The sequence below is a fragment of the Quercus lobata genome, chromosome 4 (assembly GCF_001633185.2).
Source record: "Quercus lobata isolate SW786 chromosome 4, ValleyOak3.0 Primary Assembly, whole genome shotgun sequence".
In the NCBI taxonomy this organism is placed as follows: Eukaryota; Viridiplantae; Streptophyta; class Magnoliopsida; order Fagales; family Fagaceae; genus Quercus; species Quercus lobata.
Genome location: NC_044907.1, coordinates 17626294 through 17638615, shown reverse-complemented (window position 1 = coordinate 17638615; position 12322 = coordinate 17626294). Strand labels below are relative to the sequence as shown.

General features: G+C 32.0%; 1 protein-coding gene across 1 annotated transcript; it reads left to right on the top strand.

The window, feature by feature from the left end:
• The first annotated feature begins 5767 nt into the window (after positions 1–5767).
• Positions 5768–12046, top strand: LOC115984724 (nudix hydrolase 16, mitochondrial-like). The gene is made up of 5 exons (XM_031107741.1): positions 5768–5827; positions 6636–6719; positions 7255–7455; positions 7856–7941; positions 11492–12046. Exons 1-4 carry the CDS (start codon positions 5768–5770, stop codon positions 7898–7900), a joined length of 390 nt encoding a protein of 129 aa, XP_030963601.1. The 3' UTR covers positions 7901–7941; positions 11492–12046.
• The last annotated feature ends 276 nt before the right edge of the window (positions 12047–12322 follow it).

The following is a 12322-nucleotide window of genomic DNA, read 5'->3' as shown; positions in this document are numbered from 1 at the left end:
CTTTCAATCTTCGGTAGGTCAATGGCATGGGCGCTAACTAGATTGAGGTCGATGCAAAAAAGGTTTTCTGAAGCTAACACCCAGTACAACATGCCATCCAAGTAAACAAACTCCTTAATTATATGGGACCCATCAATATAAACGGGATCAAAATGCAGAGTGTGTCGAACCCACTTTTCAGTTTCTGAAGAAAACATGTCCAACCATTTTGGTGCATCAAGATGAAAATAAGGAATGCAAATAAGTTTGAAATGAATGGATTTGCAAGGGTCAAAAGCAAGTGCAGCATCACAATATGAATCACAGGAGTAGGGAATTCTCACAGACTCTTTAGTGGTAGGATTGAAGACATCGTACTGGCGTGTGGAAGGCTTCCTAAATAAAAGAAGGCCATTGCAGCTATCAAGGAGGTTCTTAGCATGCTTATCAATCTCGACTTCACCAATTTCATCACCGCCGGATTCTAAGGAGACATATTCTAAAACTTGTCTATCACCAGATTTTGACAATTCAGCAAAATAGCGATTTTTTGCATCGTAAGATGAGTTACGATGAATACGAGACATGTCGTCGGAAAGAACCAAAGTATGGAAATAAAGTCCACAAAGAGAAGTCTTTGCAGAGACAATTGGAACACAAGTCTCCGAAACAAGAAAGTACCAATCTTTGGATACACATTTGTATTGAATTAGATCTTTCTCAGGCAGTCTACATAGTATCTGAACTAACACATCTGGGCATAACTTAGGAACATAGCACACATCTTTCTGAATTGAAATCGAACCCATAATTATTTAAGAACAAATACTCCACAACTCTTACTAAGAGAAATATATAAAAAGACACAATACTTATATATATATATATATATAATGCAATGAAAACTAAAGATACCCCGAAAAATTAGAAGCCGAAAACAACACTTGTTGTTCTTCAGCAATAAGCAGAGGGGGACTTAAAGTTGGGATCTTTGTGCGGAATTTGTGTTTTTCCAGGGACAGTGAAACCCTAAATCAATATAGGGGTAAGGGAATAACAGGTCTTATTTCTCAGTTGGCCCGGCATGGATGATTATTGGGGCTGGGCCTTCAAGAGCCCACATTCTCTTTGATCGGTGGGTGCGGGAGAACTTAAATTTTAAAATTGAGGGAAAATTTGAGTGGTAGAAAATTATTATTATTATTTTTTTATGAAACTTGTTTGCTTTTTGGTTAAGGGTAGATTTTTGAAATTAACCTTTCTTTTAGAGTTACAATTTCTAATATATCTATACTACTAATAAGAAGATTTCCCTAGTTTGTCTTCAAATTTTGGCATATCAAAATATTCTCATACAAATTTCGAAATAACATACTCTTTAGTTTATTTTTTTTTCCTATAAAGAACAAAAAAGGTTAGAAAAGTAATACTATCTCACATGCAAAAGAGAAAAAAAAAAAAAAAAAAACTGTTATTCTCATTTGTATTCAAATATTTGATACTTATCTACATTTGTTATCTATTTGAATTTAAATACTTCAATTATGTTTATAAAATAAATAAATAAATATATATATATATATATATATATATATAAGATTACTCCTTCAAAAAAAAAAAAACCCCGTATTATCTTTCACTTCATTTTAATACAAAGTGAGCTAATGATAATTACCATTATCTCACTTTGGATGAATTAGTCATATTAATAAGTAAGAATTAATAATAAATTTGAAATTAAATGAAATAATTAAATATTATTTAAGTGATATTTAGATGTAAAAATGTCCCTATAAAATTCTCGCCTTAAGCCTCAAACAATTTTGGCCGGCCTTGGTCCCTAGCCATGGCAACCATACTCACTTCCTCTCTTTCTTTCTCTAGTTTTTCACTCCTAAACCCTTTTATCTAAACTTGGCCTCCAGGGGCGGAACTACCCTTGGACTAGGGGGGCTAATGGCCACCCCTAATTTTTTTTTTTAAAAAAAAATTATTATATATATGTGTATTAATTTTAGCAATTTTGTTCTATAAAATTACATTTTATTTCCCTCTAATAATATCATTGGTTCTTTTAAGAGTAATGTTATACTCACAAACTTTTTTATAACACTTTTGCAAACCTTTTTGGTAGCAAATTTTTATTGGTTCGCATATAGGCACACCATTTACATCATTTTTTTACTTACTAGTAATCACTTATTACATAAGTAATTTAGAAAAAAACTTGCAGCTCTAGTATTTTCCCCATTTTAGTGACCATAAAAAAATTTATAGAAATAAAATCTAAAACAAAATATTCACGCAAAAAAAAAAAAAAAAGCTTAACAACAAAAATTACCAACAAAACTAAAAACAAAATTAAGCTTAATTAACTAATTTTATCCAAAATAAATAACCCTGTCCTTTAAAAAAATTCTAAAGAAAAATAATTTTGTTCTTAACTACAAAAAATAAAATAAATAAAAATAAAAATCTCAACAACTAAGTAGTAGAATTAGAGGTTGAAATCACTGCACATTACAAACAGTAAAATCGCCCCTCCTAACTTAAAGTTCTAGCTCCATCCCTATTAACCTCCATGGCTGACCATGAAAGCTGCCACTCACTACCACCATCATAGTGGTCCCCACGTTTAAACCACTAACGTTTTGGGTAGCATTTTACCAAAGTGGATGTGTCTTTTGCATTCGGCTCAAAACTGTGTATAGCACCCCCATTATATTCTCTCATGGTTTGAGCTAGGGGACCAATGGGATGGTGGCGGTGGATAGTAGCTCTCGTGGTCGGCCATGAAGGTTGAGAGAGAGAGAGAGAGAGAGAGAGAGAGAGAGAGAGAGAGAGAGAGAGAGAGAGAGAGAGAGAGAGAGAGAGAGAGAGAGAGAGAGAGAGAGAGAGAGAAAAGAAGAAGAAGAAGAAGAAGAAGAAGAAGAAGAAGAAGAAGAAGAAGCTTGATGGCTTGATGAGGTTTAATTGGATGTATCACACTCTATTTATTAGTGTGTGCAATTTTGAAATGGCATGTTTGGATTGTTGATGTGGTATGTTTGGATTGAAGGGAGAAAAACAAGAATTTTACACCACTATATATATATATATATATATGTATGTATGTATGTGTACATATGTGTATATGTATATGCATATGAAAAGAACAATGTTTTACTTAATATGGTCATAGTTTTCAAAACCGGACCGGACCGAGAGGTTGGACCGTGAAAACTGGGAACCAGAATGAAAACCGGTTTTTTAAGCCTAAAGAACTGGATTTTTTGTTAATTTCGTGAACCACTAAAACCGGGGTTGGACCGCACGAACCGGTAAGAACCGTGCGGTCCAACCCCTAGCATTTTTTTTTTTTTTACAATTTTATTCTACTTAATTAAATTATCCATCTCTTACAAGGAATAAAAAAATTATAATTAAAATCTTTCAAATATATTCAAATTTACTTCAAAAATTAATCATAAATTTTCATGTTTTCATGGTTATTATTTTATTTTATTAACTTTCTTATTTAATTATTAAATATATGCTTGAAAATCATTAAATTTCCCTCACATATATAGATATATTGTCAATTTTGCTAGTTTTATAAATTTAATATCTATATTTAGGCTTTAATTAATTATTAAATTAATTATAACGTCATCACAGTTCGACCCCGGTTTGACCTCAAAAACCTTAAATCTCTTCCTTTTACGGTTCAATGAACGGTCCAGGTCTGAAAACCTTGAATATGGTTAATAAGCAACAAAACCTTAGTATATTTTGATAGTAAGCCCTTACGTTTTGCCATTCAAATTTGATTAGTATTAGTTGACTATATAACTCAATCTTCAATTTAAGTTGGTACCCTTCCTAAAAGTTTCAAGAAATGGCAATTCTTTTGGAAGATTGTATAAATAATAAATGCAATAAACAAGATCATGCCCACTCACAGTATGAGTTTGACTTTTCTAACAAATATTTCATTTTGAAAAAAATCATTACCCAAAATATGTTAGAAATAATACTCTCCCTTAAGGTTTGGGGGTGCATTACACAATGACAAAAAATATTTAATAATATACTAAGGGCACGTTTGGTAGACTATAATAGGTATTGTAATGTAATAGTTATTCCTATGGTTTAGCTATTCAATAGTTTGGTTATGTTTTGATTACAGGGAATAGTCATTCTTTATGAATAACTATTCTTTAAAACAAGGAATAACTATTCCTCTCTAAAAGGGTTGTAATAACTATTCTTTAGTAGATGTAATAATTTATAACATTAATATATTTCCAAATAAATAAACTTTCCATATCCACCTAACAATTATGGAAATAAAAATAATCAAAAAATAACTCATCTCTCTAAAATTTAAAATATATTATTTTCTAGGAAATATATTTGTATGAATGAGATATTTCCTAAAATAGATCATAAATTTTATTTTAATATTACAACTCACAACCAAACTAATGAATAGGTTTAGTTATTTCATTACAACACCTTTTTATTCCTGATAATAAAGATTACCATTTTTATTGTAATCCATATTCAGTGTACCAAACGTATCCTAAAGATAGTCCCAGACAAGCCTGAAGACTTTCCCAAAATTAAAATTCTTATGATTGATTACAAAAGGAGACAAAATTCAGTACATAATGATACTAACAAGAGTTGGATAATAAGGGGATCATTAAAAACCATTGAAGGCACGAAAAGACGAAAAAATTAAATAAATGTCAATTCAAACAATTTTTAGGAACAAAGCACACATCTTTCTGAATTGAATTCGAGCCCATAATTATTTAAGACAAATACTCCACAACTCTAACTAAGAGAAATATATAAAAAGACAAAATACTTTTATATATATATATATATATATATATATATATATATAAAGGGTATAACTGGTACAATGTTGTAACTACTTTACAAGTTTACATATAAATATGATAAAGAAAACTAACGATAACCGGAAAGCTGATCGGGACTTAAAGATGCGATCTTTGCGTACCCTCTGGATTCTTTGTGCGGAATCTTCGCAATGACTTGGTTGATAGCATTTTATGAAATAAAACTATTGAATTGGAAGTAGTAAGTTACCCTAATATTGGTTATTCAACTTCATAAACAAGGTGCATTTGGTGAAGGTAAGATTCTCACCACTGTTAAGCGTGATATAACCTTTGAGCAGCTTTGCAGTTAATTTGGGCGACATTATAGTGTAGATGAGATTCTTAGTAGATTATTTGATTGAGGAATGAATACAATGTGTTATGTCTTAGGCAAAACACTAGCAAAAAATTTTCTGATTTTTATTTTTATAATTAAGAACTAATTTTTTGAATTAAAACACTCTCTACCCTTCTCATTTCTCGTTGATATTTATAAGCAAATACAGTGCATGATATTCATAAAATAATGGTTGGACTACTTCCAACATAATAGACAACTTTATACTTTTTGAGAAATTATAAGGTCCTCATGTTAGACAAGTGTCGTGGTCTATTATTCTATTAAAAGATTTTTATCTGTTTAAAATTGTTAAGTTAGAAATTTTTTTAAAATATAAATTGATTATTGATTCAATAATTTTAAACAAATGAGAGATTTTTAGTAGAATGGTGAACTATGTCACTTCTCCACCAGAAAACTATATAATTTCTCCTACTCCCTAGGTAGATAACCTCCTATAAACACATACTAGGCTCTAACATTTTCCAACAAGACTTCATAAATAATTTTGACCAAATTTAGTGACAAATAAAAGTCACTTGGACACATGGAGAAAATGACGTGTCACCCACATGGCTGCCACATAATCTGTCTCTATGCTCCTGCATATTTTCCAGTCAGTTTTGTATGAGGCAAAGGATCTTACCAGGATTAGGTCACGGTCCATCGCCTTCATGAAGATGGTATACTGGAAGTGATCAATGTCAGTTAAACAGGAGAAGTATGTGGAGATTTATGATCAGCCATGCATTGATTCTATTATGCTTTGCAAATACGCAAGTTCTATTTAATAATAAATAAACCATATTAGAAGTCATTCAGGCGATGACACCCAAGTACATGAGTAGAGGAATGGTTGTGGGAGTTTTGTAGATGGTTCACAGTTGCCAGGCCAACTTAACAATTGGAGAAATGCATGGAGGCCTGTGGCAGTTGCTATGTCAACATATGTCAACACTCTAGCTTCAGTCATAGCGTGCTGTAGAACTATATTTTGGAAGCTATTGGGCAGGGAGCTTTTATTCTAAGGAAACTAACTGATCTTGAACCAAATCTCAATATGTAGCAATGCAATTTAAATTAAACCAATATCAAGATTTATGCCAGTGCATATCTGATTGATCATTGATGGTCCCTAACTGATGACGTGTGTTTTTGACAAGTAATAAGAATTTGGGAATTCCTTCATTGAATTCAAAAGTTTGGATTCTTTTTTGGGAAGCAACATGAGATATTTATTTGCAGTTTTTATTGGTAAGTCTTTTTCAAATGTAGTGCAAATTAGCTAGTTTATGATTACTTGGGAAATTCTATTTGGTGTGGTTTTTATAAATTTCTGTTATTTGCTTTCCCGACCATCATTTAGAGAGTGGGAGGTGATCACTGCACAATTGTTTTCATGAATTGTTCTTTTCCTTTTATAGGGTGGTTGGGAGAATGATGAAACTGTTCTGGAGGCAGCAGTAAGGGAAGCTATTGAAGAGGCTGGAGTTCGAGGGGAACTAATGGTGATTTTGATTTTAATAAATTTGATGTTGTCCTTGTTTTTTTCTTCTTCTTTTTCCATTGAACTTGTGTGATGTTGTTATAAACCCTTTTGATTATTTTACAGTCAATCTTTTGAAGGTCTTGAAGTTAATCTGATTTTTATGTTTCAATTGTTGCATTATCAGTTTGCTTAATTCTCCCATGTTTATCTTGGACTGCTTTTGGAGAAGCAATAAAATTCTGTTTTTTTTTCGTGTATATCTGCCTTGTTAGTCGTGATTGTCGCTTTAGATGCCTACATTTCAATACAGATAAAACTTTGATTGCTGTTGCAATTATTATTTGTTTGTTTATTGAATTTTTTAAAATACAATATTTGGCATCCTAGTCCTAGATTTAGCAAAATGCTGGACAGTTTTCACTCATGTTGTTGATGACATTTGCTACAGTTTAGCGGATAGGTTTTAAAAAAATACCGAAAGATATTGCCGCACTTGTTTTGATTATGGCATATTCAAGTTATACATTAAGGTTGTTTCTATTTCTTGGTTTTAGGATTTCTTGGGTTATTATCCCTTTAAAAGTAAAACCCACCAAGATGAGTTCTGCCCAGACGGTTCATGTAAAGCTGCAATGTTTGCTTTGTTAGTCAAGGAGGAGCTTGAGTCATGGCCAGAGCAGAGCACCCGAAACAGAACTTGGTTGACTGTACCAGAGGCACTGGATAGGTGCCGAAATCCATGGATGAGGGATGCCCTGGAGAATGGCTTCTCTAAATGGCATCCTAGTCCTAGATTTAGCAAAATGCTGGACAGTTTTCACTCATGTTGTTGATGACATTTGCTACAGTTTAGCGGATAGGTTTTAAAAAAATACCGAAAGATATTGCCGCACTTGTTTTGATTATGGCATATTCAAGTTATACATTAAGGTTGTTTCTATTTCTTGGTTTTAGGATTTCTTGGGTTATTATCCCTTTAAAAGTAAAACCCACCAAGATGAGTTCTGCCCAGACGGTTCATGTAAAGCTGCAATGTTTGCTTTGTTAGTCAAGGAGGAGCTTGAGTCATGGCCAGAGCAGAGCACCCGAAACAGAACTTGGTTGACTGTACCAGAGGCACTGGATAGGTGCCGAAATCCATGGATGAGGGATGCCCTGGAGAATGGCTTCTCTAAATGGCATGCAGGGAAGGACATCTGATCACCATTGACTTGCTGAGTGCACATGAAGTAAATGCAAAAGTTAAGGATTACATTGTTACTGTTTTTTCAAGTTTATTTTTCTATGTTTATGAATGCCTCTCTGACATTTTAATTCAGAGAGTATTCATGTGACTTTTCCTTAAGTTTAAGTCCCCTCCAAGATGCTCATTAATGTATAACTTGAAAAATTTAGCCATTATTGTGACCCATTGTCCATTACCACATCATTAGAAAGTTAAGAAAGAAAGAAAGAACTACTAAGCTCTTTTTCCTACTGATCCACTTGTCGAGCATCTACAGTTGTGGAAAGTCATGAATGTCTTAGCTTGTCCTCAATTTTTGCTTCTGTTGAGTTGGGAAAGTTCTAATTTTGTGTATTATTTATTTATTAATATCTTGTTAACATTGAAGTGATAGTAGTTTTATTTTTAATACTATATTTAGTTTTAAATTTTTTCATATTTTTAATTATTGAATTCTAAATTTTTTTGTTTTGTACCTTTCCCCCATCCTTGCTTGAAGTTACGGTAAATTTTCTTAGTATTATGCGATTAAGATTTGACAAAACCAAAACCAGCAAGACACGAGAAATTCATTTTGGGTGGATAGAACATTGGACATGATTGACGTAGTCTATCAAATGTACCAAATAATTTCTCAAATAGTTCAACGTTACAATTTTCCATTGATTATGGTCCACAGTACAAAAAAAGAAATTAATAAAAATCTAGTAGAGCTGTTGAAATGGGCCAGAAGATTATGTGGTATATATAACTTGTAACCCGTTGGGATGATAACACATGTTTATTTTTTGCCACTTATTATCATACCGACCAGTGCTAGTTAAGGTGCAAAAAAGACCCCCAAAAAAAAAAAGTTAAAAAAAAGGTAAAAAAAGACACTAAACAGTACTTATAAAACTAAAAAAATGAGATAAAGCTGTAAAAAAGACAAAAAAAGTGTCATAAAAATTTCAAAAAAATTGTTAATGGGTACCGCAAGTTGGCCGTTAACACAACCCTAATATAATAGAGCAATATTAATCGGCAAAGTCTTATGGTTTCTTATTTGGAGTCATCCACCGCTAATATCACTTTCTTATTTACCACTAATAATCTGCCGCAACAGCTTAGTGTCAAATTTTTTATCAAATTTTATGTGTCCATTAACTTTCTCTATGTTATATGTGTCATCCTCTACTGGACATTGCTTTTGGGGTATATCTTCCTTGATAGACCAACCGAAGCCCCTTTTTACCCAAATAAAGCTTCGGTACATGAAAATCAAATAACATATTCAATCTTTTAATTAAAATTAAAAATAAATAAATCAAATAGCCTCACTCTTTTTGGCTGCGGATAATTTTACCTTTTTTTTTTCCCTCTCTATATAAATCCAATCGTCCCTCCTATTTCTCGGACATTTTTTTTTCTCTCTTTCTAATTCCAAGCACAAAAAATCACTTTCACTTTCACTTTCTTTTTCTCTTTCTCTCCAAGCACAAAATTTTTTAAGGGAGTTCGGTTAGGGATTCTCAACCATTAGATTATTTATGCAATGGCCTAAGACCCCCAAATTGAATAAGGCCCTCTAAAATATACTATATTATATCTATTTATCTTATAGTATTGCAAAAAATAAAAAAATAAAAAGAAAAGCCTCTTACTTAGTAAAAAGAAAAAAGAAGAAGATATCTTCTATTGGATGATAGAAGGTCTTGTTTACCTGTCAATGTAAAAGTTTTAATTAAGGCCCCCAAATTTAAATAAAAATTCTTTTAAAAATATTTTACTCTTTTTGAATGCTCAACATTTTATTAATGCATTTTACTACGTTTACCATAGTTTAAGAGCTATATCAAGATTAAAATTAGAATTAAAAGTTTTTTTAGACAAATTTATTATTGAAAATCCATCATTCAATAAAACTCTAACATTGCTAATAGAGACGGTAGCCATTTAGAATATGATATTTATTCTCATATTAATTGTTTCAATATTTTTAGAATTAAAAGTTTAAATATACATTTCATAAGTATATGAAAATAGTCCAATTAATGTATTAAATTATACAAAAATGTTGTACTATTTTTCTTAATTCATGTATCAATCGCTTATAAAATATTAAGTGAAAATACGTTTCACATTTGCGTCTAACCCAAAAATGTGTTGAGTTGGCCTTAGACTAAGCTCTATTTTTGCAGACTGTGAATTTGAGCAAGATTTAAAATTAAAAAAAAAAAAAAACTGTTTGAATCTGAATTAAGGTACTTAAAGGAAAAGATACCATTTAGAATTTAAATATAAAAAATCTTTATAGAAATGTGGTTATATTTTGCATGAAAGATATTTAACATGCCAATAACATGGTTGAAGCAATTCAATCAAGGTTGAAGCTGTTAAAAAGAAAAAGAAAAAAAAAATCAAATTAATGGTTTTTTGCAAAAGAGTGTTCAACAATGACTAATATTAGGATATTGGAAGAAACTAATAAGGTCTCCACACTTTAAAACTTTGTTTTGCTTGTACAGGTGGCAACTTAAATTTGAAAGCTGCTTGTAAAAGATATTGCTGTGTTTGTTTTGCTTATGATATATTCTAAGATCCAAACAACTTGGTAGGGGTAAAAGGGGAGAAAAGAAAATGGAGGGTGGAGGGTATTTCCATAGCTGTGTGTATGATGGGGAAAGGAAGGATGGAAAGAGGAAATGGGTTGTCTTTTGGAAAAGGGAAGGGATGGAGAATGTATGGGTTTATATATTGGTCCCTCCATTGCTTCAATATTTAAGGGTTATTGATGAGATCAACAAGCCAATAAGCTTTAACTCAAATGTCTTTTATTTTCCTAGTAGATTAGGATTGAAGGTGAAATTGTGGGTTTCAAAAACATTTTGAAAGTTTGTTTAACTTACCAATCAAAAAAGTATATGGGTTAAATCAATGGTTCACTTCTATTCTATTCTTTCTCTTCTCCAATGCCACTAGGAAGTCATCTTCTAACTGATATTTGTATAAGCAATATGTAGTTGGGAGTATAACATTTGCTGTCTTAGAGCTGGAGAGGACAAGTATGGTCTGGTGGTGATTTTCCAAGTAGAAATTGTTAGCTATTGTAATCCATAAGAAATATGTAGTTGGAAATATATTTAGTCTAACATAATTCCGCTGTTACCTTGTACACATTTTGGCAAGTATCTTTCTTTTTTGGGTATTTGCTCAATTGCTCCCACATTCATGAGGTCCCTTAAAGTGGTTGATTCTCTTGTTGAATTAACATTGGATGCAAAATGAAATCAGGAGGCGGTAAGTCGCGAGCTAGTAGTCTATCTGATTCATTTAAGATATATGACATTTGGCTGTAAGGCTTCGTTGTTGTAACATTTGGCTGTAAAGGAGAGGAGCATTCCTTTCATTTATTTTGTTGTAATGTATGTATGTGGTACGTATTTTGATGTCATTTTCTTCCCTTGCATATGCGATCTGATTACGTTATTTATGACATGAGGTTGGGTTAAAATTTTCCATGTTCTAATGTCCTTATATAGACTAATAATATGAAACCAGATTCTATTTATATTTCTTGGTTTCAGGATTTCTTGGGTTACTATCCTTTAAGAGTAAAACCCACCAAGATGAGTTCTGCCCAGAAGGTTCATATAAAGCTGCAATGTTTGCTTTTTTAGTGAGCTTGAGTCATGGCCAGTGAAGAGCAACTGAAACCGAACTTGGTTGATTGTACCAGAGGCACTGGATAGGTGCTGGCATCCATGGATGAGGGATGACCTGGAGAATGGCTTCTCTAAATGGCATGCAAGGAAGGACATTTTTGAACGCCATTGACTTGCTGGGTTCACATGAAGTAAATACAAAAGTTAAGGATTACATTGTTACTATATTCTCAAGTTTATTTTTCTATTCTTATGAGTGACTCTCTGACATTTTAATTCATAGAGTATTCATTTGACTTAGGGTCAAGTTTTAAGTCCTCTCCAAGATGTTCATTAATGTGTAACTTGAAAAGTTTAGCCATTAATGTACCTCATTGTCCATGACCACATAATTAGAAAGTTAAGAAAGAAAGAAAGAACTACTAAGCTCTTTTTCCTACTGATCCACTTGTCGAGCATCTACAGTTGTGGAAAGTCATGAATTTGTGTTTCTGTTCAGTTGGGAAAGTTCTAATTTTTTGTGTTATTTATTTATTTATTAATATCTTGTTAACATTGAAGAGATACTAGTTTTATTTTTCATGGTATATTTAGTCTTCAATTTTAGCATATTTTTAATTATTGAATTCTAAACTTCTATGTTTTAGACGTTCCCCCAAGCTAAATCTCTGGTTCTCTTAATATTATGTGATTAAGATTTGATGAAACCAACAAGACACGAGGAATTCATTTTGGGTGGATAGACCACTGGAC

What these genes read in the sequence shown, in the direction of transcription:
- LOC115984724 (XM_031107741.1), top strand. Translation starts at nt 5,768, where the DNA reads ATGACGTGTCACCCACATGGCTGCCACATAATCTGTCTCTATGCTCCT. An exon ending in ATGCTCCTGCATATTTTCCA is followed by an intron (nt 5,828 to 6,635) that starts GTCAGTTTTGTA and finishes TTCCTTTTATAG; the next exon opens with GGTGGTTGGGAGAATGATGA. An exon ending in GAGTTCGAGGGGAACTAATG is followed by an intron (nt 6,720 to 7,254) that starts GTGATTTTGATT and finishes TCTTGGTTTTAG; the next exon opens with GATTTCTTGGGTTATTATCC.